Source organism: Diceros bicornis, chromosome 16 (genome assembly GCF_020826845.1).
Source record: "Diceros bicornis minor isolate mBicDic1 chromosome 16, mDicBic1.mat.cur, whole genome shotgun sequence".
Classification (NCBI taxonomy): Eukaryota; Metazoa; Chordata; class Mammalia; order Perissodactyla; family Rhinocerotidae; genus Diceros; species Diceros bicornis.
In genome coordinates this window covers 5,332,149-5,359,000 of record NC_080755.1, presented here as the reverse complement: position 1 = coordinate 5,359,000, position 26,852 = coordinate 5,332,149, and the positions used below count along the sequence as shown (strand labels likewise).

At 40.0% G+C, this 26,852-nt stretch overlaps 1 protein-coding gene across 3 annotated transcripts in view; it reads left to right on the top strand.

Annotated features, from left to right (window-relative positions):
* Positions 1-26,852, top strand: part of LAMA1 (laminin subunit alpha 1) — a 158,897-nt gene that overhangs the window by 25,479 nt on the left and 106,566 nt on the right. For 2 of the 3 annotated variants that reach the window (XM_058556676.1, XM_058556675.1), the window contains exons 2-3: positions 3,555-3,725; positions 3,925-4,037. In XM_058556676.1, the coding sequence (XP_058412659.1) occupies positions 3,555-3,725; positions 3,925-4,037 (284 nt within the window). Of the gene's footprint in view, positions 1-3,554; positions 3,726-3,924; positions 4,038-17,493; positions 17,575-26,852 lie in introns of those variants that run through there. The other variant, XM_058556677.1, reaches the window with a different exon arrangement.

Below are 26,852 nucleotides of genomic sequence, written 5' to 3'. Positions count from 1 at the left end.
GCCTCCTCCTGCTTGAAGCTCGTGTCGTTTCCTTTTATTGAAATATTTCCATAGTCTTTGAAATGATTCAGCAACCTGAGAGACGTTTAAAAAAAAAATTCTTTTTAAAACATGCTTTCTCCAGTATGTATTTATTTCTTTCATCTTCTAGCAGATGTGGTCATATGCAACAAGGAATAATAATTATTCTATAACTATGAAGCAAGAGTAAATGTAATAGTAAGGAATAATTTTTAGTGGATAGTTTTTTTCACATACTAGCTTATCTGAGAAGAAAGATTTAGTTTTAGTGAAAGACAAGCAAGATGTATTTATGAAATTAATTATTTAAACATTTTACGACACAGCCATGCTAATGAAGGAATTTATCTTTCTTTTTATTAAAACTATATTTACAGTGCCAGCAGGGTAAGGAAATATGGAAGTTATTTAAAACCTATCTAGTGCAAGAACTACCTGATGCTGATTACTACAGTTGAGATATTATTCACCAAAATTATGTTAAGTTTGTGTTCACGAGGTTTGAGCTGCTTTTTCTCAGTGGCTCAGAGCCTAGACTCCTAGTACAGAGAGCATGGTGCCTCCTGACTCCCCGGCCCCGCCACCCGACTCCCCCAGGAACTCAAGGCACTGCGGGTCTCCAGGGCGGGAGGGAGCCCTGGGCAGGAAGTGGGGAGTTCTCTTGTTGTCCAGCAACTGGCGGGGAGAATAAAGAGAAAGTGGGAAAGTTTGTTACGTTAACTGGTAAAGTGTTTGTTGACAGAGACATGCATTGTTAAATCAGTTCTTGTGACCTTGGCTTCTTTCCTCCCTTGACTGGTCTGTGAGAAGAGAATGGAGAAAATTGACTGTGCTGCAAATCTGAATGCAAGTATGTGATATAGAGCCAGAAAAACATCATTTTAGCTGTTTGGATAAAACACCGCAGTTTAAAACCATATTGTAGGGGGCCGGCCCCGTGGCTTAGCGGTTAAGTGCCCGCACTCCGCTACTGGCGGCCCGGGTTCGGATCCCGGGCACGCACCCACGCACCACTTCTCCGGCCATGCTGAGGCCGCGTCCCACATACAGCAACTAGAAGGATGTGCAGCTATGACATACAACTATCTACTGGGGCTTTGGGGGGAAAAAAAAGGAGGAGGATTGGCAATAGATGTTAGCTCAGAGCCGGTCTTCCTCAGCAAAAAGAGGAGGATTAGCATGGATGTTAGCTCACGGCCGATCTTCCTCAGAAAAAAAAAAACAACACATATTGTATTTTAAATTATTAGCTCATAAGGTACATTCGAACCAGATTACTAGAATATTATAGTCATAAACGATGGAGAAAATTGATACTTCCCTCGGTACCAAACAGAATAAATATCAGCTCCTCCTGCGGTAAAGTACCACTCCCAAGAATTATGTATCACTTTAGGAACTAGATCACTACATAAAATCTAAGTGTCTAACTACTGGTTGATTAAAATAATAATTTGGGGAGCTGCATAATTAAACAAAGGTTCATTGATTTCCTCATAAAGCCTTTTTAATTAAAAAAGAAATCCCTTTAGAAGAATATGATTAAAGTGACCAACTTTAAAAATGAAAATATATATAATATGTTAAACATAGTCTATGATGTAAGTCTATTTTATGTTTCAAAATTAAGAATAATGCTCTAGAATACAAACATTCAATGAGTGTTTTCTATTGAGGGGCTAAATGCCTGTTGACTTGAATAGGGTCATTCTGCTAGGATAGAACTACTAATAGGAAGCTCTGTTTTATGTGGAAAGTCTTTGAAAGACTACCTAATAAGTTATTTTTTAAAATAGGTGCGTGCTAAGTTTTTTAATGTAGCAACTCTCAAAAAATAACCATTTTTATTTTATAATTTAAATTATTAAAATGTTTATAATAGAAAAGATCATTGAAAATCTTAAGCAGTACCTAAAAAATAAAAATTGAAGACATGAATTCCTTCTATATTATTAAAATTATATTTTGCTTTTTCTAATTTCACTGGAAAAGAAATATTTCAGAAATAATATTGACTCTGTGTTCTTTAAAAAGAAAAGATTATCGTCTGTGATCTTAGAAGATTAAGTTCTAGTAAATTAGAGAAATTCCACTTAGCTAAGACCCCTCCGCTCAAGACTCTCTCTCAGTCCATAATATCCATTCGTGTGGAATGCCTCTTTAACAGACACACCATCCTTTCTACATCTTCATAGAATCTCCACTGCTGTTATCCTCTTTTACCAAGATAAAGTCAACTCCCTAAAGAATCTAATGGAGTTATTTTTCTCATAGTCATCCCAAAACTGTTTTCTGAATATTATTGTTTGGACCAGCTGCTTAAAGATAAAAATCACTGGAGACAAAAGGAGTATTCAAAGGCAAAGATTAATACTGAATTGGGGAGAAATTTTGAAAACTGGATCTTTGTGTTCTAAAATTTTACTTACCAAAGAAAATAGGCAGTAAAGAAAGAGAAGAAAGAGAGCAAAACCTTAGGTAATTGTCGGAGAGACTGGCAAGTCCTAGCAGAGGCAAATGCAGCAAGTGGGTAGAGAAAGGATGCCCTGCTTCTACGTGAAAGATGTCTGAATTTCATGGCAAATACATGCAGTGGGTTATTTGAAACTTGTCTTAAAACCTACTTTCCCAACATTTTATTATGAAAATTTTCCATCAGAAAAGTGGAAAGAATGTACGGTGAACATCTATCCTTCCACCTAGATTCTGCAATGAACGTTTTTTTTTTTTTAAAGATTTTATTTATTTGTTTTTTTTTTTTTAAAGATTTTATTTATTTATTTTTTTCCCCCCAAAGCCCCAGTAGATAGTTGTATGTCATAGCTGCACATCCTTCTAGTTGCTGTATGTGGGACGCAGTCTCAGCATGGCCGGAGAAGCGGTGTGTCGGTGCGCGCCTGGGATCCGAACCCGGGCCACCAGCAGCGGAGCGCACGCACTTAACCGCTAAGCCACTGGGCCGGCCCTGCAATGAACGTTTCACTCTTGCTTTATCACCTGTCTATCCGTGTACCCACCTCTATCTATCTGTCAATCCAGCTTATTTTTGGATGCATTTTCAAGCGAGTTGAGGACCTAAGTACACTTTTCTCCTAAACTGTTCAGCATTTACGTCAATATTTTTCATGACTCTTTTTTATTTTTTGAAGTAAAATTTACATATAGGGAATACACAAATCTACCGAAATCCTATGTATTCTGTGATTTTTTCACAACTGCATATGCCTGTGTGATCCAACCCTTTATCAAGATATAGAACATAACATTACCCCAGAAAGTGCACTCGTGTCCCTTCACAGTCAACCCTCACCCTTTGCAACTGCTCTTCAGAGGTTGCTTCTCATAGATGAGTTTGTTGTCCTAGGATTTCATATAAATGAAACCACCTTGTATATTGCCTTTGTGTAAGGCTTCCTTCACTCAGCACCTAGACTTACATAAATCTCTTTTTATTCACCTGCTAAGTGAGATGAGGTAAACTTATCTTTTTGATTTCAATTGGCCCAGCTGATTTGGTGAATTTTGACTTTCAGGCCTGTTTCCTGCCATTCTCAATCTTGCCAGCAATGCTCACATCAGCACCAATGCAACCTGTGGCGAGCAGGGGCCTGAGACGTTCTGCAAACTTGTGGAGCATGTGCCAGGCCGGCCTGTGCGGAACCCACAGTGCCGGATCTGTGATGGCAACAGTGCGAACCCCAAAGGCAAGTGCTGCTCCTTCTATTCAGAAGTACCCATGAGAATTCATACTTTTTGCAATGATCACTGAAGACTTCTATTAGGAAGCCATGAACATTGTGTTCACCTTCACTGCTATTCATTTCCACTAGCATTACAGTTTAGAAGTTAAAAAATTTAAACCAAAAGCTAAGAGGAATGCATGTTTTTATTTTCTTTTAACAGAACGCCATCCAATATCAAATGCTATAGATGGCACCAACAACTGGTGGCAAAGTCCCAGTATTCAAAATGGGAGAGAATATCACTGGGTCACAATCACTCTGGACTTAAGGCAGGTAGGTGAGACCAGGACCATTGAGGAATGTCTGTGGGTTGCTGAGTTGTCGTTTTCTGTGACCTTCGGGAAAGTCTGCCAGGTTTCTTAACATGTTTGCACTCTGGTCTCACTGTTTTTTCCACCATTGGAATTTAAGTGATATACAGAAGTAGTCCATGGTCCATTTCTTGTCACATTTTTCATTCCAGGTATCTCTGAGAAGATAAGTCAAACTGTTTCCGTGTGGTTTGATGTTCTCAGAAGCTGTGTTAGCAGGGCATGCTCATTTGTCCAGGATCCCCTGCCAGGCTGTGTGCTAGATGTCCACAGACACACTGTGGGTGTGTTGGGGGACAAAATACATACATTTACTGCCTTTCAACTGTATTGTCTTGCTATTAAGATTGTGCAAAGTTATTGCATGAGGGTTCTATGTAGAAAATAAGGCTAGGAAGCAAAAGGGGACAGTGTCAAGCCTCTTCACCATGCCTCACCCTGTCATGCTGTCTGTGAGGGCCCTGAGCAAGCTGGAAGTGCTCAGCACTTCTGGGAACAAACCTTCAGCATGAGTTGGGAAAAGGTGAGGTGTGATTGGCTCTGGCCACACAGCTGCACACTCGTGCTTTGCTTCATGGCCACATAGGAGAATGGAGAGAAATATGATATGAGCCCTGGTTGCCCCAATATTTCTAGGAAAGGGAAGGAAAAGGAAAGATATCTGAGTGAAAGGGATGAAAAAGAGAGAGAGCAGCAATTGTCACAATTTCTGATTTCAGTTCTCCAGAAAAGCCGTCCCCTGACATTCTTATTTATTTCCATTCAATTCTCTTGTGTTAGAACTCATCACTCTCATGTGAAGTATCAGCTGAAAGAAAAAAATAGTTGAAATGTGCCCTCCAGGGTTGAAATAGAGATTTTTGAGATTTAATGACGAATAATCGTGATTCTTTGAATAAGTAATAATTTTAAAAATATGCAGGATTTTAAGTAGAAGACAAGGCAATACTGTGTATATTCATGTACCAGGAACTTTTGATCTCTAATAATAGCAGGAAATAAGGTAGCAAAACGTGAAGCTCAGGAGACGTTTTTCCAAGGTTAGGTTTATAGTGTTATACTTTCAATAGTTTTCAGCTGTACATCTTGAATTACTATATCGTGATCTCATATTTTCAAATCCCCCTGAAGAAAAAGAGAAAAGAGCTCCCTTTTTGCCCTGGCCTTTGTTTTTATTTTGATGGTAAGAATGCTTCTGCAGGAGATTTTGTTTTTCCCATCACCTTTCCCATTACCTTTTCCTAAGGGAAAAAGTGTGACCATTTTCATCCTTAGGAACGTGATGTTATATGTGTTTGGCTGGACATTTTACAAATAGCCTCCAAATCCATGTTAGATATTGTCTGTCTGGTAATATGTCATGCTTGATGCCCTCCTGAAAGGGAACCTTCTGCTTCCGGTTGCACTGAGGCAGCTTGAGAAATTCCAGCGGGGGCGTGGGTTTTAGGTCTTCAAGGCGTATTTCACAAACAGGCATGTACACATAGTTATGGAGCTCTAGGTAATTTGTAGTGTTGTTAGATAAGCTTCTAAATTAAGGTGATTTAATATAACTAGTACTCATAAATTTATTTACCTTTTACACAGTGTAAAATTTCTGCTATGCTTTCAGTTAAAAAAATGGTATTATGCTCATATCTGAGCAAAGCTTTCTCAGATTTATTTATTTACTGAAGCTTTTTATTATGAACATCGTTGAATATGTAGAAAGCATATTACAGGGAGCACCTATAAACCCACCCTTGAGATTCAGGGATTGTTAAATATTTTGCCATGTTTGTTTCATCTTGCTGAACAGTCTTCAAGTGAAGGGCAGTCATTATGACATTGTACCAATAGAATATTTTTTTTGTATCTTCAAAAAAGTAAGGACATTTGTTCTGAATAAGACCATGCCATTAGCACCCCTAACAAAATTAACAGTAATTTCCTAATAACTATTTAGCCATATTATATGGCAATTTTCCCAGTTTATCTGCCAATGTCTATAGCTTTTCTTTCGGTTTCAAACTAGGATCCAATAAGGAACACTCATTGCATTTGATTGCTATGCTTCTTAAATCTTCTAATCTGAATTGTCCTCCACTTTTTTTTTTATGATATTGACTTTTTGAATAGATTAGGCCAGTTGTCATGTAGAATATCCCATATTCTGGATTTGTTTCATCATGGTTTTCTTTAGCATGTTACTTTATGCCCTCTATTTCCTATAAACTAAATTCAGCTCTGAAGAGTTGATTAAATTCCGGTGAAATATTTTTGACTAGAACACACCATCAGCGATCCTGGCTGCTTCTCTTGCACCCAGGGCTGGTTGTCCCACTAGTGATGAGGCTAAATTTGAATCCCAACAGCAGGATCTCTTTCTTGTTATCTCCCTTTTTCTCCCACATCTCACCCTTGTTTCTTAGGTATCAGTGATACCCAGATCTAGAGCGTGGCTACACCTTCTGATGACTTTTTTCCATTGTCAAAATCTGTGTGTTTCCCTGTCAAGCCAGCCATTGGCCAGCTGCTAGTTAATTTCTAGATTGTATACTCTTTGAGGGCAGAGACCAAAGCTGCCTCCCTCTTCCTCCTCTTCCCTTTTCTTTCCCTGTTAATGTGTATTGAGAGTTGTCTTGCTCACTCTTGCACACCCAGACATTGCAGAGTTGAGGCATTGAGTGAATAACTACAGTGTGAATCAATGTTTTTCTTCACTTCCCCCTCCTCTTTTTTATTCACAGCCTGGTTACAAGATGATAATCAACAGCAAGCCTTTCCACTGCTTTGTTTCACTCCTGTAAAAATGTAAAATCTAAAGTATAGATTTCTAAAGTATAATTATAGACAGACCTTAATATTATCAGGAATCATAACTTCATATTGTAAATGTGTTCATGTAACTAAATAAATATGTCTATTCCTGAGGTGTTATGACCAAATTAGTCACCTTCTTTCTGGGTTGGCAAATGCTAAAGACATTGATCCCATTCTTGATTCTCTCATTGATGACAGCTGTTGAAATTATGGCATTTTTAGCCTCTGTGTGTGTATTTGGTTACCTGAAAGATAAACTAAAGAAAAGATAAAAAGTGTTGTTATCAGAAAGTCCATAAATGTTGTCTAGTTTGCAATCAAGATTTAACTACAGAGTGTTTGCTTTAGTGACGTATTACAAGAGAAGTGATTAGATTTATTTCTTTACTTCTTTAAAATAATGCCTGCTGTTCATTTTGTGCATTGATTCACAGTATTTTAGAATTTACACTGTAAGATATTTAGCAATATCTTACTTGGAAAAATAAAACAATCTATGGGAATTGAATCAGCATGGTCTTTTTGCTTTAAGGAAAATAAAACTTGAGTCACTTTAACAAATAAATGTACAACTATCCCGAGTGTGGGTAGTCTCCAGAAATAAACTGTTGCTCACTGTCAGGTGACTCAGGAGCTTGTTCTTGAGTGCTATACTGCTGAATTTAGGGATATTTTATGACAACTTAAAATTTTAAAGAAATCATTCTGAGAGAGAGAGCATGCACATTTGATGGATCTTGAATTTTATGATTGTCAACATTGTTTTAGGCCCTGCTAATTATTCTAAAATGTATTTCTTATGGTGGAGTTTCTCAGTAGAGGAACCCAGGATTTCCAATTTGAGACACACTACATTAAAAGTTAATACACTGAGCAGATGAAGACATGCTCAACATCATTAATCACTAGGGAAATGAAAGTCAAAACCACAATAAGATACCATTTCACACACATTAGGGTGGCTATTATAAAAAAACAGAAAATAACAAGGGTTGGTGAGGGTATGGAGAAGTTAAAACCATTGTGCATTGCTTGTGGGAATGTAAAATGGTACAGCATTGTGGAAAACAGTGTGATTGTTCCTCAAAAAGTTAAACACAGAATTTTCATAGGATCCAGCAATTTCATTTCTGGGTATATTCCCAAAGGAGTTGAAAGCAGGAATTCAAAGAAATATTTGCACAGCCACGTTCATAGCAGCATTATTCACAATAGCCGAAAGGTGGAAGCAACCCAAGTGTCCACCAATGGTGAACAGGTAAATGAAATGTGGTTTCTACATAGAGTGGAATCGTACTCTGTCTTAAAAAGGAGGCAAATTCTGATACATGTGACAACATGGATGAACTGTGAAAACATGCTAAGTGAAATAAGCCAGACACAAAAGGACAAATACTGTCTGATTCCACTTATATGAAGTACCTAGAGTAGTCTCATCCATAGAGACAGAAAGAAGAAAGGTGGTTGCCAGAGGCTGAGGGGAGGAAGAATGGGGAGTAAGTGTTTAATGGTTGTAGAGTTTCTCTTTGGGAAGGTGGAAGTTCTGGAGATGTATGCTGGTGATGGTTGCACAACAACGTGAAAGTACCTAAAGCACTGAATTGTGCACTTGAAAATGGCTAAAATGGTCATTTTTATGTTATGTATATTTTCCACAATTTTTTAAAAACTTAATATATTGTGAAATACATGGTGTATCAGCCAGAGTCCAATCAGATAGACAGAAATCACACTGTAATTTAAAGGAACATATTTAGTGTGAGGAACTGTTAAACAGTGCTGGAGAACTGGAAAATGGAGTGCCTCGGTACCTCAGAGAGGAGGGACTGAGGGAGGGGACTGGGGTCCTTAGCAGCAGAGACTTGAAGGAGCGTCCCTCACCTCTGAGCAAGGGTGAGGAGGCCCATTTGGAGAGTGCTGAAAAGCCAGAGAATAGACTCAACTGCCATAGCCAGCCTCTCCTCCTTCCCGCCTCCCTCCTCCAGCCTCCCCGCCTCCTGCTAGTGCCTGCACTCACAGCCCCATGAAACAGAGTATAGAAAGGTGGACTCGCAGTTGCTTTGCAACCGGCACAAATACTGTCTCAGGGCAGTGCAGTGACGTAAGCACAGAGATGCAGCCTTGAAATCCTGGGGCAGAATTTTGTTAGATGGTGGTCAGCTAGATCCTGAATATGCTTATATTAAGTTTTTAGATTAACTTTGGAATGAAAATGCAAAAATTAGAATTCTCATGGCGAAATCATGGACTGCTTTCTAATACATGGACTGGCTAGGTGTCCTGGGATGTCAGCTGAGACTGCTCTAGGGCACCACCTTGGTACTGTGACTTGAAGGAGGACAGTGGTGGGGGAAGTGGAGGCAGTTCTGTTTGTTTATGCATGTATTTATTTATTATTACTTTTTGGTTGTGTGGCGTGGAGGAGATGTATAACGTGTGGTTGGGTGATATGCTTTCATAATTTACAAAGTACGTCGAATGCAATAGCATTAAGAATAAAGGATCGTTCCTAGTCAAACACCTGACAAATTCCTCACACTAAATAAACCTGAGTTTCTTTTCTTCTGTCGTATTTGTAGTCCACAAATTACTTTGAAGTCTCAAAGATCTTCAGATATCACCATGAAGGAAATGTTAAACAAGACCTTCACATAATCTAATAGGATTAGCTAAGAAGTGCAATTACGCAGATTTTGAGAAAATAAACTCATAAGTCATAATTATTCTATTTTTTTCTGATTAGGAAAGTAAAATGGGCTCATAATAGAAAAATTGGAAGGTACAGATAAGTGTAAAGAGGCAGAAAAACTTGCAATTTCTCTACTCTGAAACAACCACTAGTAATGTCGGCATATTTACGTTTAGAGTTTTGAATGCATTCTGTTTTTAAATTAGTAATGCTGCAATAGTGCTCTCATTTATTACATACTTACTGCGGGCCAGACCCTGTGCTCAGCACTTGATCTGAATTATCTCATGGAACCCTCATAATTACCCTATGAGTTTGGTCCTATTATCATCTCCTTTTGACAAATGACAAAACTGAGACTTAGCGAGTTTGGGTAACTTGCTCGACGGTAGGACTCGCTGACATCCATGAGTCTGGGTTTTGTCTGCATCTTTGGATGATATTGTCCCTCCAGCTGAGATTATGACATGTGTGTTTGTGTCCTGATGTTTGTTTGACTTTATGGCATGAACATTTCCCATTGTAACTAAAACTCCATATTAAAAATTTTTAAAGCTGCACTAATATTCTACTATATGGCTTATCCATCATTTGCATAACAATTCCCATGCCCAACATTTTGGTCTACTGTTATGGGTAATAACTTGAGCTTTCAATGAAAAAAGGTTGATCTCATATATATGCCAATGAAGTAATGTAGTGAATACAAGTCAATTTCAAGGTTCATATTGCAAGTTTGTGTTTAGTTTTGAGTATCCCTTTGAAAAGGACCCTTTATTGCCTAAATAGGAATCTATACATATACATTGTATAAATTCGTATGTATAGAAATCTATCTATAGTATATGTCGTATGTAATCTATATGTAGTATATAGAATTTAGAATAATATAGAGTTTAGTAATATAGTATGATGGAATTATATATAGCAATAATCTATATATAGCATATAGAATCTATATATGTATATGAATACACAATGTATATATTGTATACTCATATATAATGCATCTGTATAGGAATCTATACATATACATGTACATACATAGGTATAGGTTATAGACTATACAGCATTGTTTTCCACATCCATATTATTTTATCTGCTCTCCCCCAGCAGTCCTGGAATACAGATGGTCTCCTCTTTGGAGGTAAGAAAATTGCAGCACAGAGCTGTTCGCTGGCTTGCCCAGAGTCACGTGGGTCGCTGTGCTGCAGCTGGGATTGGAAACCAGGCCTTCCGGTTCCTTCTACGCTGCGCCACACAGCCTCACCTCATTTGTTCCTTGGCTCCTGGCATTGTTTTCCTTTGCATTGTGATTTTATGGGGAGACTGGCAGGAGCTCTTACAGTTTCCCCCTGATTTGGGAGTGCTCGGATTCTTCCCAAACCCCTCCCCTTGTTCTCTTTGCCACTGTTGCCACTCAGTGGGATCCTCTTCCCTGAGAAAGGGGCAGATTATTAACAGTTCTTTCAGGTGTTTGTGGTGACTGGTAGAATTGGGTGCTTCCTTATATGTGTTTTTTGGCCACGAAGCAGGAAAATGAATCAACGTTTTGTATTCTTCTTTACAAATATTTAAACCTGGGCAAAAATTTCACTGGGAGTGGTCAGACTTGTGAATAAAAATTTGTAATGTTCCTTTAGAAGATTAAGTATGTTTGATAAAAAAGGAAATGTTTCCTATGGCATTGAAAATAAAGCAGCCTTTTGAAGCAACGCTTTATTTTCTGTGTAGCTTTAATTAGGAAGTAGCACTTTGTTGTGGGAACGTGATCACAGAAGGACCTTTGTTTTATGCAAACCTTTAGACAAGAGCTGCTTGTTTGCGGGGTTTTATAAAACCTCATTAATTTGGTTGTCTGTTGTCTTTTCCCCAAAACTTCTGAAAACTTGACCAGAATTTAGATTGAGGTTTATTATTGTATCATCTAAATAGAAAGTGTTTGCTAAGCACATTGACAGGGTAAATGAGAAAAGAATAGGCAAATTTCACATTGGTTTTTTTTTTTAATTTTTTGTTTATTGCAGTAACATTGGTTTATAACATTGTATAAATTTCAGGTGTACATCATTATACTTCTATTTCTTCATAGATTACATCATGTTCACCACCCAAATACTAATTACAACCTGTCACCACACACATGTGCTGAATTATCCCTTTCGCCCTCCTCCCTCCCCGCTTCCCCTCTGGTAACCACCAATCCAATCTCTGTCTCTATGTGTTTGTTTATTGTTGTTGTTATCTACTACTTAATGAAGGAAATCATACGGTATTCGACCTTCTCCCTCTGACTTATTTCACTTTGCATAATACCCTCAATGTCCATCCATGTTGTCACAAATGGCTGGATTTCATCGTTTCTTATGGCTGAGTAGTATTCCATTGTGTATATATAGCACATCTTCTTTATCCATTCGTCCCTTGATGGGCACTTAGGTTGCTTCCAAGTCTTGGCTATTGTGAATAATGCTGCAATGAACACAGGGGTGCATGTATCTTTACGCATTGGTGTTTTCAAGTTCTTTGGATAAATACCCAGCAGTGGAATAGCTGGATCATGTGGTAGTTCTATCCTTGATTTTTTGAGGAATCTCCATACTGTTTTCCATAGTGGCTGCACCAGTTTGCACTCCCACCAGCAGGGTATGAGAGTTCCCTTGTCTCCATATCCTCTCCAACACATGTTGTTTCCTGTCTTGTTAATTATAGCCATTCTGACGGGCGTGAGGTGATATCTCATTGTAGTTTTGATTTGCATTTCCCTGATAGTTAATGATTTTGAACATCTTTTCATGTGTCTGTTGGCCATCTATATATCTTCTTTGGAGAAATGTCTGTTCAGGTCTTTTGCCCGTTTTTTAATTGGGTTGTTAGTTTTTTTGTTGTTGAGATGCATCAGTTCTTTGTATATTTTGGAGATTAAGCCCTTATCAGATGTATGGTTTGCAAATATCTTCTCCCAATTGTTTGGTTGTCTTTTCGTTTTGTTGATGGTTTCCTTTGCTGTGCAGAAGCTTTTTAGTTTGATGTAGTCCCATTTGTTTATTTTTTCTATTGTTTCTCTTGCCCAGTCAGACATGGTGCTTGAAAATATGTTACTAAGACCGATGTCGAAGAGTGTACTGCCTATGTTTTCTTCTAGAAGTTTCATAGTTTTAGGTCTTACATTCAAGTCTTTAATCCATTTGGAGTTAATTTTTGTGTATGGTGTAAGGTAAGGGTCTACTTTCATTTTTTTGCATGTGGCTGTCCAGTTTTCCCAGCACCATTTGTTGAAGAGACTTTCTTTTCTCCATTGTATGTTCTCAGCTTCTTTGTCAAAGATTAGCTGTCCATAGATGTGTAGGTTTATTTCTGGGCTTTCGATTCTATTCCTTTGATCTGTGTGTCTGTTTTTGTGCCAGTACCATGCAGTTTTGGTTACTATAGCTTTGTAGTATATTTTGAAATCAGGGAGTGTGATACCTCCAGCTTTGTTCTTTTTTCTCAGGATTCCTTTACTTATTCAGGGTCTTTTGTTGTTCCAAATAAATTTTAGGATTCTTTGTTCTATTTCTGTGAAAAATGTTGTTGGAACTTTGATAGGGATTGCATTGAATCTATAGATGGCTTTAGGAAGTATGGACATCTTAACTATGTTACTCTTCCAATCCAAGAGCACAGAATATCTTTCCATTTCTTTGTGTCTTCTTCAGTTTCTTTCAGCAATGTTTTATAGTTTTCCGTGTACAGCTGTTTCACCTCTTTGGTTAAGTTTATTCCTAGGTATTTTATTCTTTTTGTTGCAATTGTAAATGGGATGGTATTCTTAATTTCTCTTTCTGCTACTTCATTGTTAGTGTATAGAAATGCAACTGATTTTTGTATGTTGATTTTGTATCCTGCAACTTTACCATATTCGTTTATTACTTCTAAAAGTTTTCTGGTGGATTCTTTAGGGTTTTCTATATATAAAATCATATCATCTGCAAATAGTGACAGTTTTACTTCTTCCTTTCCAATTTGGATCCCTTTTATTTGTTTCTCTTGCCTGATTGCTCTGGCTAGGACTTCCAGTACTATGTTAAATAGGAGTGGTGACAGTGGGCATCCTTGTCTGGTTCCTGTTCTTAGAGGGATAGCTTTCAGTTTTTCACCATTGAGGATGATATTAGCTGTGGGTTTGTCATATATGGTCTTTATTATGTTGAGGTACTTTCCTTCTATACTCATTTTATTCAGAGTTTTTATCATAAATGTGTGCTGTATCTTGTCAGATGCTTTCTCTGCATCTATTGAGATGATCGTGTGATTTTTATTCTTCATTTTATTAATGTGCTGTATCACGTTGATTGATTTGCGAATGTTAAACCATCCCTGCATACCTGGAATAAATCCCACTTGATCATGGTGTATAATCTTTTTAATGTTGTTGTATGCGATTTGCTAGTATTTTGTTGAGGATTTTCGCATCGATCTTCATCAGTGATATTGGCCTGTAGTTTTCTTTTTTTGTGTTGTCCTTGTCTGGTTTTGGTATCAGGGTAATGTCTTTTGGAGGGTTGTATGATTCTAAGAATTTATCCATTTCTTCCAGATTGTTGAATTGGTTGGCGTATAGCTTTTCATAGTATTCTCTTATAATCTTTTGTATTTCTGAGGTGTCTGTTGTAATTTCTCCTCTTTCATTTCTGATTTTACTTATTTTTGCCTTCTCTCTTTTTTTCTTGATGAGTCTAGCTAAAGGTTTGTCAATTTTGTTTATCTTTTCAAAGAACCAGCTCTTGGTTTTATTAATTTTTTCTATTGTTTTTTTGGTCTCTATTTCATTTATTTCTGCTCTGATTTTTATTATTTCCCTTCTTCTACTGATTTTGGGCTTGGTTTGTTCTTCTTTTTCCAGTTCCTTTAGGTGCATTGTTAGATTGTTTATTTGAGATTTTTCTTGTTTGTTGAGATAGGCCTGTATCGCTATAAACTTCCCTCTTAGAACCGCTTTTGCTGTATCCCATAAATTCTGGCATGTTGTATTTTCATTTTCATTTGTCTCCAGGTATTTTTTGATTTCTTCTTTGATTTCTTTGTTGATCCAGTCGTTGTTCAGTAGCATTTTGTTTAATCTCCACGTATTTGTGGCTTTTCTGATTTTCTTCTTATAGTTGATTTCTAGTTTCATACTCTTGTGGTCAGAAAAGATGCTTGGTATTATTTCAGTCTTCTTAAATTTATGGAGACTTCTTTTGTGGCCTAATATGGGATCAATCCCTGAGAATGTTCCATGTGCATTTGAAAAGAACGTGTATTCTTCGGTTTTTGGATGGAATGCTCTGTATATATCTACTAGGTCCATCTGTTCTAGTGTATCATTTAAGGCCAATGTTTCCTTATTGATCTTCTGTTTGGATGATCTATCCATTGGTGTTAGTGGAGTGTTAAAGTCCCCTACTATTAGTGTGTTACTGTCTATTTCTGTTTTTATGTCTGTTAATAATTGCTTTATATATTTAGGTGCACCTACATTGGGTGCATAGATATTTACAAGTGTTATATCTTCTTGTTGGATTGTTCCCTTGATCATTATGTAATGCCCTTTTGTCTCTTTTTACAGTTTTTGTTTTAAAGTCTATTTTGTCTGATATGAGTACTGCTAACCCAGCTTTCTTTTCATTGCCATTTGCGTGGAGTATCTTTTTCCATCCCTTCACTTTCAGTTTGTGAGTGTCTTTAGGTCTGAAGTGTGTCTCTTGTATGCAGCATATATATGGGTCTTGTTGTTTTATCCAATCAGCCATCCTATGCCTTTTAATTGGAGCATTTAGTCCATTGACGTTTAAAGTAGCTATTGATAAGTATGTACTTACTGCCATTTTTTAACTTTTTTTTTCTCAGTGTTTTAGTAGTCCTTCTCTGTTCCTTCCTTCTTCTATACAGAATTGATGGTCTCTTTAGTTTGTCCTCTGTCTGAAAGCTCTACTCTTTAACTCCCCTCCTCCCTCCTTTTATGTTTTTGATATCATATCTAACCTCTTTTTTGTGCATTTGTATCCATTTCCCTCTTATCATGGAAATAGATAATTTTTCCTATTTGTGGTCTTCTCTTTTCCCCTTAAATCAGTCCCTTTAACATTTCTTGTAGCACTGGTTTCTTGGTGACAAACTCCTTTAATTTTTGCTTGTCTGGGAAATTTTTGATCTCTCCTTCCATTTTGAATGATAACTTTGCTGGGTAGAGTATTCTTGGCTGTAAGTTTTTTCCTTTTAGCACTTTAAATATATCATGCCTTTCTCTTCTAGCCTGTAAGGTTTCTGCTGAGAAGTCAGCTGATAGCCTTATGGGGTTTCCTTTGTATGTAACTTGACTTTCTCTTGTGGCTTTTAGGACTCTCTCTTTATCTTTAATTCTGGACGTTTTGATTATGATGTGTCTTGGTGTGGGCCTCTTTGGGTTTATCTTGTTTGGGGCTCTCTGTACTTGCTGTACCTGGATGTCTGTTTCCTTCCTTAGGTTAGGGAAGTTTTCATCTATTATTTCTTCAAATAGATTCTCTGCCCCTTTGTCTCACTCTTCTCCTTCCGGGACACCTATAACACGATGTTAGTGCACTGGATGTTGTCCCAGAGGTCCCTTAGACTGTCCTCACTCTTTTTAATTCTTTTCTCTTTTATCTGTTCAGCTTGGGTAATTTCTTCTAGTCTTTCGTCCAGCTCACAGATCCGTTCTTCTGTATCCTCTACTCTGCTTTTGAGTCCCCCTAGTGAATTTTTCATTTCCAGTATTGTATTCTTCATTTCTGATTGGTTCTTTTTTATATCTTCCATTTCTTTGTTGACATTCTCACTGAGTTCATCTATTCTTCTCCCCACATCAGTGAGCATCCTTAACACTCTTTGTTTGAACTCTCTGTCAGGTAGGTTGCTCATTTCTGTTTCACTTAGTTCCTTTTCTGGGATTTTGTCCTGTTCCCTTACTTGGAATGTACTCCTTTGCCTCCTCATTTTGCCTCTTTCCCTGTGCTTGTGTCTACGTATTAGGTAGGTCAGCTACGTCTCCTGCTCTTGGATAGGTGACCTTATGTAAGTGATGCCTTAGGAGGCTTCCAGTGTGCTTCCCTCCGTTCTCAATGTTCCAGGGGTGACCCCTATGTGGGCTACATGTGTCCTTCTGTTGTGGCCTGTTTGCTCTCCCTGTAGGCGCCCAGGGAGGCCGAGTTATGCTCCTGGCCAGCTGTTGTAATGCTCAGTTGCTTGTAGTTGTTGTGGGCCCTTCAGTCTCTTTATCAGGTGTGCGGAGCCCCAGCACAGTTGGCTGCAAGTTCTAATACCACATTTGTGTTGCAGTATTTCTTTTAAGTGAGTAGGCCCCCAGCGTGGCAGGTTGTTAGGCTCAGGGGCTTACAATTGCTATAAGCCTCTAGCCTTTATGTCTCTTGTCAGCTCTCTGAGGATTGCAGCTGGGTGGGGCTGGCCTCAGGCTCGGGAGCACCCAATTGTTTCAGGCTTTGGAAGGTGGGGCAAACCCCCTATGTGTGTCTTGGAGAAGCACAAGTCTTTTGCAGCTGACAAGCCCTGCCGCCCACAGGTCCACACACACAGTCAACACAGTCCTGCCCCGTGTGTGCTCCCTGACCTCCTGAAGCGAACCCAGTCTCTCCATGGCGGGAGCCCCACACACTCCACCATCGCCCCACACTCTCCACCCGCTCCTTGTGCATGCCCTGCCCCACTGAAGTCGCCTCGGTTGCCAGGCTGCAGAGAATCCAGTCACCAATCTATGCAGGCCCACAAGTTGCCTGAGGGCTTGTTGTCGGGTGGGGCCAGTCTCTAGGGTGGGCTGCCCGCCCTGGCTGAGCTGGATTAAATCGGTGCTCTAGCGGGTGGGGCAGACCCTGGGCTAGCAGGTCCCAGGGAGAACTCCAATGGTATCTGTGTCAGCACGCCCACACCAGGCCACAACAGTGGCCGCAGCCAATGTCCCAGTCCCTGGAGAGGTCTCACCCCTCACCGAGATGCACACAGGGCCTATTAGGTGAGTCTCTTTTCACCAAAGCACTGTGCACCTTTCTTTCTGGTGATTTTCGGTTGCTTTCTGAAACGAGTGAGTTTGCGTGTGGGCCCTTTAAGAGCCGGTTTTAATATCTTTGTGAACCAGCTTTGCTGGGGGTACTCCCAAGTGCTTTAGTAGCAGGCACAGTCAGATATTATGTCGCTGGTCTCGATTGTGCTGGGTCCACAAAATGCCCACAGCGGGGGCGCTCCCGAGCTCAGGGCCCCGCGCCTCCAGGGAGGCTGTGGACCTGTGCGCTGCTCCCGGCGGCCGTGACACTGGTGGCTTGTGAAGGCGGCGTCCTTCCTCTCCGGAAGGGAGCTTCTGCCTCTTCCACCTCAGTTAGGATTGTCCGTTGTTGCAGGAGTTCCTCTTATCCAGTTTTCAGTTCTGTCTCAGGGGTAATTTTTCCACGAGTAGGTGTAAATTGGCTGTGTCTGCGGGAGGAGGTGAGTTCAGAGTCTGCCTACGCTGCCATCTTGACTTCTCCCCCCCAAATTTCACATTCTTAGGACAGAAAATCTTGAAAGATTTTTAGAATGAGAATTGTGTGTAAATTGGAGCTTCTCATTACAAATGAGTCTTGGCTGTTCCTTAAAGGCATCAGGCAGAGACCCTTCCTGGAAACTGTAGTAGAAATTACCATTGTTGTGTACTTGTATTTATTCAAAATGATTCTATTTCAGTTTTCTATTAGTTCATACTGGCCTCAACCAATTTCAAATATTAAGTTTTTCTTTTTTTTTTTTTTTAAAGATTTTATTTATTTATTTTTTCCCCCAAAGCCCCAGCAGATAGTTGTATGTCATAGCTGCACATCCTTCTAGTTGCTGTATGTGGGACGCGGCCTCAGCATGGCCGGAGAAGCGGTGTGTCGGTGCGCGCCCGGATCCGAACCCGGGCCGCCAGCAGCGGAGCGCGTGCACTTAACCACTAAGCCACCGGGCCGGCCCATATTAAGTTTTTCTTAATTTTGTTTTGCAAAATGAATAGATTGGAAAAAATCTTAAGCTCTTCATTATGATTTGGATGTAAGTCACACTAAATTCTTGCCCTTCAGACATTTTTATCTTTTTCGTCCTGTTCTGTGTGAAGCTGTTATTCTCATAGATAGGTCTTTCTTTTGTTCTCACATTTTTATTTTATCATTTTATTTTCTTCTGCACAGCTTCTCTTCCAGTTATCTATCGCTGTGTAAGAAATCACTGAAAAACTTTATGGCTTAAAACAACCATTTTCATTTTATATCTTTTCTGGTTTCTGTGGGTCAAGATTTCAGGAAGGGCTTGACTGAGTAGGTATGTCTAAGGCTGTCCAGTCCATGGGGGCTGGAGGTGGAGCAGCTGGGGAGGGTGTTCTGAGCAGCCGGGGAGGGGGTGCTGGGGCAGCTGGGGAGGGGTGTTGGGGCAGCTGAAGAGGGGGGTCTGAGCAGCTGAGGAGGGGGTACTGAGCAGCTGGGGAGAGGTGCTGGGGCAGCTGGAGATGGGGTGCTGTGAAGCTGGAGAGGGGGTGCTGTGAAGCTAGGGAGGGGGTGCTGGGGCAGCTGGGGAGGGGGGTCTGAGCAGCTGGGGAGGGGGTGCTGGGGCAGCTGGGGAGGGGGTTCTGAGCAGCTGGGGGGGGTGCTGGGGCTTCTGGGAGCTGGCCAACCTCTCCCTTCGTGTGATCTCAAGACTTCTCTGTGTGGTGTCTTCATGTGGACTAGTGTGGGCTTCTTCATAGCATGGTGGCCATAAGGCAGATTGCTTATACGGCAGTTCAGGGCTCCAGCACGAGTGTTCCAGAGAAAGAGGCAGAAGTTCTGTTCCCGTGTAGACGGCCTCCAGAATCACACAGCGTCACTTCCCCTGTGCTCTATGGGCCACCCAGTCACTGAAGTCAGCAGAGATTCAAGTGGAAGAAACGTGAAGTGACTCCCAGCCTGTCAATTGGAGGAGGGGTGAAGAATTTGAGACCTGTTCTAAAACCACCACTGCCTCCTTCTTCTGAGACGGTCTTTCTCTGAGAGGCTTCTTCAGCCAGCTTTCCACTGCTTCCCTTTTAGCTGCCACACATCCATCTTTAGGTGGTGTAAAGAGCTATAGGATCAAATGGGGATACAAATATTATACCTTAAGTTGTTCAGTGTTAATGACAAGTGAGCTGAATAAATGAAAATAATTGAGCCAGGCTTCAGGAACCATATGGAGGTTCGTTTCTTGACAAGATTTTATTTATTTATTTTTATTTTTTTATTTTTTGTCGGGAAGATCAGCCCTGATCTAACATCCATGCCAATCCTCCTGTTTTTTCTGAGGAAGACTGACCCTGAGCTAACATCCGTGCCTATCTTCCTCCACTTTATATGGGACGCCGCTACAGCATGGCTTGACAAGCGGTGCGTCGGTGCGCGCCGGGGATCTGAACCGGTGAACCCCGGGCCTCCGCAGCGGAGCGTGCGCACTTAATGGCTTATGCCACCGGGCCGGCCCCATTGACAAGATTTATTTTTAAGTTTTATCATTTGTGTATTATCCACCATAGTTTGCTGAACAGTGAAGCATAACTATTTTTTCATTTAGCACAGTTTCGGTTACCAAACCTTCCCCTTTTTTCCTTTTTTTGTTCTGCATGGCAGAGTATTGGCCATACTATTACAGTGTATCTTACTCAACAGGGCTTCTCTGACTGGGCCTTGGGAAGGATTCTGGGAAATTAATGAAGATAGTTTCCAGGACTCTGTCAAAATATACTTTTCATATCCCCAACTGTTTTGGCTTCAAAATAAAGCTTTTTTGTATATGTATATAGAGAAAGGGAGATCCATTCTGAGATCATTTTTTCTTCCTGTTATATTGAAGCTAAAAGAAAGATAAGTTTTAATTTCTAAAGAAATATTCTTTTGAAAAATATAGTGCAGTTTAGAATTTATTCTATTTGCTAATTTTTTTGCTTTTTACTTAGCAATCTACTAAAATTGTAACATCTTCGTCTTTAAAAAGAAAGCTGTAGGGGCTGGCCTGGTGGTGTAGTGATTCCACTTCAGCGGCCTGGGGTTCGCGTGTTCGGATCCCGGTGCGGACCGACCTGTGGCGGGGTCCCATATAAAGTAGAGGAAGATGGGCACGGATGTTAGCTCAGGGCCAGTCTTCCTCAGCAAAAAGAGGAGGATTGACAACGAATGTTAGCTCAGGGCTGATCTTCCTCACAAAAAAAAAAAAGCTGTAAAAAATAAAAATCAAAGTAGCTCATGAATACCTCAGCTACACCTCAGAATATCTCTTGTGTTTCTAATGTCCTCAATTGACCTTTTCTCTATGTAGAAACTTCCTTTATTCTGATATAGAAGCAAAAATTTTTTATAATACAGAAAAAGGTTTTTTAAAAAGTCACTTGTGATTCTAACAACCAGGAATTACTTTTGACCCATTCCATCATATCTGAAAACACTGTATATTTAATAATTCATGATCTCTGCTTATTGGGTGCTGGGTCTGAGGATTCACTGATGAACAGGACAGTGATGATGCCCCGGGAAGGCCCTCGGTGCAGAGAACGTACACAGCACCCAATAGGTTCCTTATATACGCTGGTTATTATCACTGTCGCTTCAATTGTTATTTAAGGCCAACGCTGGCCCTCAGGGGTTTCTGGGCTAATGGAGGAAATAGGCACGTAAGCAGACTACTTTGGCGGTGGTGTAGGGTGTGCAGGGGTTGAGGACTCGTGGAGAACACAAAGGAAGGGCAGATTAGGGGATGAGAGAGACAACTGAAAGGAAAGCCCCGGTGAAGGAAGGGGGCAGGGAGTGAGGAAGGACACAAAGGAGAGAGCAGCGCTGGAAAGGCATGTTTGTGGAGCTAAAACAGTGCATCCAGTCCTATAATAAATGTTTTCTTTCATTATTCCTTTTGCTTGAGATACAGTTTGCATACAGTGAAATGCACGCATCTTAGGGGTCTATCTGGATGAGTTTTGACAAATATGGGCATGTGTAAGCCACAACCTCATCAAGTTACAGAACGTTTCCATCACCCCAGAATGTTCCCCTGTGCCTTCCCAGTCAGTTCTCCACAGCTGCCCTCTCTCCCTCCTGCCACCAGAGGAACCACTGCTCTAACTTCTTTCACTTTAGGTTAGCTTTGCCGTTATACAACGTTGTATGGATGGAATCGAACAGCGTGTCCTTCTTTGTCTCTCTCAGCTTCTGTCTGTGAGGTGCATCCATTGTTGCTTATGGTAGTGGTTTGTTCTTTTATTTCTGAGTAGCATTTCCCTACATGACTATACAAAATTTGTTTATCCATCCTCTTGTTAGGTTGTTTGGGTTAGCTCACACCTCTATCACATCACATAGTTATCATTTCTTTTCTGTGATGGGAATAATTAAGATCTCGTCTCTGAACCACTTTGAAGCTGATGATACAGTACTGTTGACTACCATCACTATACTGTGCATTAGCTCTCCAGGGCTTATTTATCTACTGGTCACCACAGGTTTTCCTGTTGTAAATGAAACTACTGTGAACATTCTTATGAAAGTCTTTTTCTGGGCGTATGTTTTTATTTCTCTAGGGGTGGAATTGCCTGGCCAAAGGATATGTGTATATTTAACTTGATAAGACATTGACAAACCACAATCCAGAAAGAGCCTCCAGGCAGAAAGCTCTTCTCCCAGGAATCACCGTTCTGTGCTGCCTACTGCCCAATGTTTTAGAGCCTCTTTTATATATTTTGTGCAGTTTTCTAGTTGCTTGCTGCAGGAAGGCCAGGCAGTACCAATATCTCATTCATGACCAGCATCTAAATTCTTGTAATGATTTTTTATAGCAGAATAATATGTCATCATTTGGGTACATGATAATTTATTTAACCTACTCCCATTGTTGGACATTTAAGGTGTTCTCCATGATTTATAAATCATGCTGCAACAAATATTTGAATATTTTTGTGGCTGCATTGCTGATTATTTTTTAGCATAGATTCCAAGAAACGAGATTTTTCAAATGTGAAAAATGTAAACATTTTTCAAATGTGATCTTTATTGCTTTATTAAAAAAAAATTGTTCAATTTATATACTCACTAACAGTGAATGAAAATGTGTCTCACAACCTCGCAGCAACATAGAGGTTGAAATTTTCTTTCTTTTTTTGTTCTCTGTGAATTGAATAGCAGAGAATGTATTTATCTATTTACGTATTCATTCGTTCAGATATAACATATATTTATTTATTTACATTATGTCACTATATTGGACATATATTTGAGAGCACTAGGCTGAATTCAGATGCTTAAACAATGTTTGGTCTCTTTTATTATCTTCACATGTGTAGATTATGTCATGATTATTAATATCTACTGAGGCAGTCAAATTGCTTTGTAACATGGTGGTGACATTTTTAGATATTTGATTATCAGTGTAAGAGCCTGGACAGAATTTTTAAGTCATAACAAAAGAGAAAAAAATTGAATTAACTCTAAATCATTTTGAGAGGTGCCAGTTGTCAGAAGAATAACTATGACATGTGGGGAAAGCAATTAAAAATCCGATAGTGATATCTTACATCTATATTGTGCATTTTATAAAGTGTTTTCCTATTCATTGTTTCATATTATACTTACAACGTGAGAAATCTGAAGAACGTGTTAATTCATAGTCACATTATTCATTGTGAATAATGCAGTTGAATGTAGAGAAACATCCTCTGGATTTATCGTTTTAGGCCTGAATCATGGAAAACATTAAATTCAGTTTTATAATTCTCTAGATTGTAAGAAATTAAAAATGTATTAATCAGCTATTACCTTTTGGGGGGGCGGAGGGGAGAGTGATCCCGGAAGTCTCACTCTGCATGCATTAGTCTTGGTGAGATGACAAAGCCGCCAGAGTAGGGATGAAGGTAGAAACTCTCCCACGACTGGGGCAGCTGCCTGCTTATGCCCGTACGTTTCCTCAGACCTGTGATCCCTGTGAAATTTGTGCATGCGTACTTGGAGGGCACTGATTCCCTCTGGCCTGTCCTTTATGTGCCATAAATTACCGAAATGAAGCCTGGGAAAGCTGTGAGATCAGACTAAAACCTGCAGATAATTAGCTGGGAGACACAGCTGTCCAAACCAAGAAATCCTGAGAAATTTGGTGAAGCTTTAATAACACTCATTAGCCAACTGAGGTGGTTTAAGCTTTCTTAGAGTAACTAATAACTACTATAATATGTGTAAATAGTTTTGTTTGTTTTTTTTAAATTAATAGACTTTATCTTGTAGAGAAGTTTTAGATTTAGAGAAAGATTGAGCAGAAAGTACAGCGAGTTCCCATATACCTCCTCTATAATATAATAGTTTTTTGACAAAATTTGGGCTATTAATCATCTTGTTTAAAGTTAAATCATAAAGCGACTGATCTAGTACAGTTTCAGTAGTTTCTAAGACCTTTTCCCCCCTATATTTAGAAGGTGATTGTGAGAATTGTCAGTCTTATAATTAAAAAATTTCTATTTTCTCTACTATTTTATGGCATCTAATCAGAGGATATTTACCTTTATTCTTCATGAGATAGAATCACAAGAAAGCCTGTAAAATAACTGTTTAGTAGCCCTCCATTGAGATGGCCACCATTTAGGGTCATTTACGACTTTATACCAGACTTTCATACGGGGCCAGGGAAGAAACGGGGCTGCCCAGAAGTCTGCTCTTTGTTTAGGAAATGTCACCAAGGAAGAAAGCGTTCCATGTGAACTGTGGGTCAAGTCATCACCAAGGGCCTCCTTTCATTTTCATACCCTAACAGTTTGGGGCTCTGATTTTGTATTTCATGAAGTACCATCATGCCTTACCAGAGTTTAGTAAGAATGTGGCAGAATTAGGTTCATGGGAGAGATAAAATTTCAAAAATCCCCTCTGAGCTGTTTGTTGACCTCGTGATGGCTTGTTTGGCTTCTCCAGAGTTGGTCCCTGACTGGGAATGCTATGTTCCTACTCGTATTCAATTTAGAAATCTCTGTCTTCCACAAAAAGTTGAGTCTTCGTACCATTCACTTTTCTCTCTGCATTTTCACATCTTTTTTTTTCTTGCTGTAAAATATACATAACATAAAATTTACCATTTCAACCATTTTTCAAGTGTACAGTTCAGTGGCATTAAGTATATTCACATTGTTGTGCAATCATCACTATTCATCTCTAGAACTTTTTCATCATCCCAAAGTAAAACTCTGTACCTGTTAAGCCATAACTCCCCATTCCTCTCTCCCCTCCCCAGCCCCAGTTAACCACAGTTCTAATTTCAATCGCTGTGAATGTGACTACTCTAAGTACTCATAAAGGTGGAATTATACAGTATTTGTCCTTTTGTGTCTGCTTATTTCACTTAGTATAATGTCCTCAAGGTTCATCCATGTTGTAGGAAGTATCAGAATTTCATTCCTTTTTAAGGCTGAATAATATCCCATTGTATGGATATCCCAGAGTTTGTTTAGCCATTTATTTGTTGATGAATATTTGGGTTGTGTCCATGTTTTGGCTGTTGTGAGTAGTACTGCTATAGACATTGATGTACAAATATCTGTTTGAGTCCCTGCTTTCATTTCCTGAGGGCTATACCCAGAAGTGGAATTGCCGGATCATATGGTAATTCTATATTTTTTTTTTTGAGGAACCACCGCATTGTTTTCCATAGTGGCTGCACCATTTTATATTCTCACCACAGCTTTTTAAATAAACAAAAGCCTTGTTACATAAGACCCTTATTTAGATATTCTTTTTTAAATAAGCTTTAAATGTGATGATTTGTCAGTTTGATGCTCGACAAATGATAGATGCTCAATGAAATTAGATGTATCTAAAGAAAAATGAGAATCTGCAAACAGGATATAGACCAATGTTCCACATAAAGAATGACATCTTGCTACAACAAAAAATGCTTTCTAATCTCTCTAGTGCTGCAACTATAAACAATTCAGCTAGATTTAGTGACCAAAGGAAAGAAACACGTAATTATTGTTTCTAGGTGTTGTAAATGTATAACTAATAGGTTAATGTTTAATGGAGTTAGTCAAGTACAGATTTACACAGCTTTCCTGGGCTGTATCGCCAGTTGGATTCGCGGGGCTTAATGATTAGGGCCCCTTTTACTTTCATAGGTGTGATGGCACTGGGTGTTCATGATAAGGGGTGTGAAGCTACAAGCTCCTAACCTTTGCTAGCTCTACTGGGGCACCACAGGTCAATGCGAGCGCTAGGAGATGAAGGGAACAGAAGTTGAGTTTTCAGTCAGAAATTCTCTGGGACTGAGGAAAGAAGGGGGAAAGGTGGGTTTTGGGGCCGCATGGGAGAGCCCTGCCCCATCTTCCTGAGGTGGAGAGAGGGTCTGGGCAAAGTTGGAAAGCCCTGCTTGGGCTCTTTGGGTTTTCTTTTTCACTCACATTTTGGCCTTTTAGAAAACGCTTTAAGGCCCACTCGCTTTTCTCTACTTTAGTTTTGGTCTTTCCGTGTCAACAGCACCATCTCTCATGATTTCCCTGCACCAACGTCCAGCTCGATTATCTTTCCATCCCTGGAGACCTCGTAGCTCCTGGTTTAAGGTCCTCTCATGGTCTGGGTTTTTAACATGGATCAAAGACCCGAACCCTGTCCAGTCTCCCTCAGGCTCTCCGCGCTGAAGCCAGCCAGGCCTCCTGCTGTTTCTGTACCGCTCTGTGCTCTGCCCTCAGGGTCCTCGCTCGCTGCCCCTCTGCACGTTTACTCCCTCACCTAGACAGCTCCTACTCAGTCTCCCCTCTTTTCAGAGAAGCCTTCGCGGCCGTTCCTACCTTCTCCAGATTCGACCGGCCTCCCCTGCCACACCCAGACACCTTCAACACCTGTCCTTCTCCCTGGGTCTTGGTCAACCTATCTTTCCCAGTAGGGCCTCCAGCCCATGCCGATCTTGTCCTCCACTTCACCACTGTATTTGTAGCACCTGGAACAGTCCTGGTTACAAAGCAGATGCTCAATCAACCTTTACTGAATGAACCTTCAGTGAAAAGTTGTTAGAGGGCGTCCCTTGCTCCCAGCCTCATGTGTGCCTGTGGGATGCTTCTCTGAGACTGATATCTCTGCTTCTCTGCGCATCCCTCATCCCTTCCCCAGGAGGGGAGCAGTTGTTTTTCTAACTGGGAGAAGAGCTGATCCTGCTCCTCTGAGGCCACATCTCTGCTTTTCTTGTACTGGGCAGGTTTTTCTCAGGACACCTCAGGTTCCTGGACTCACAGGGCAAGGCCACTGAGCAGGTTTGCACGTGTCC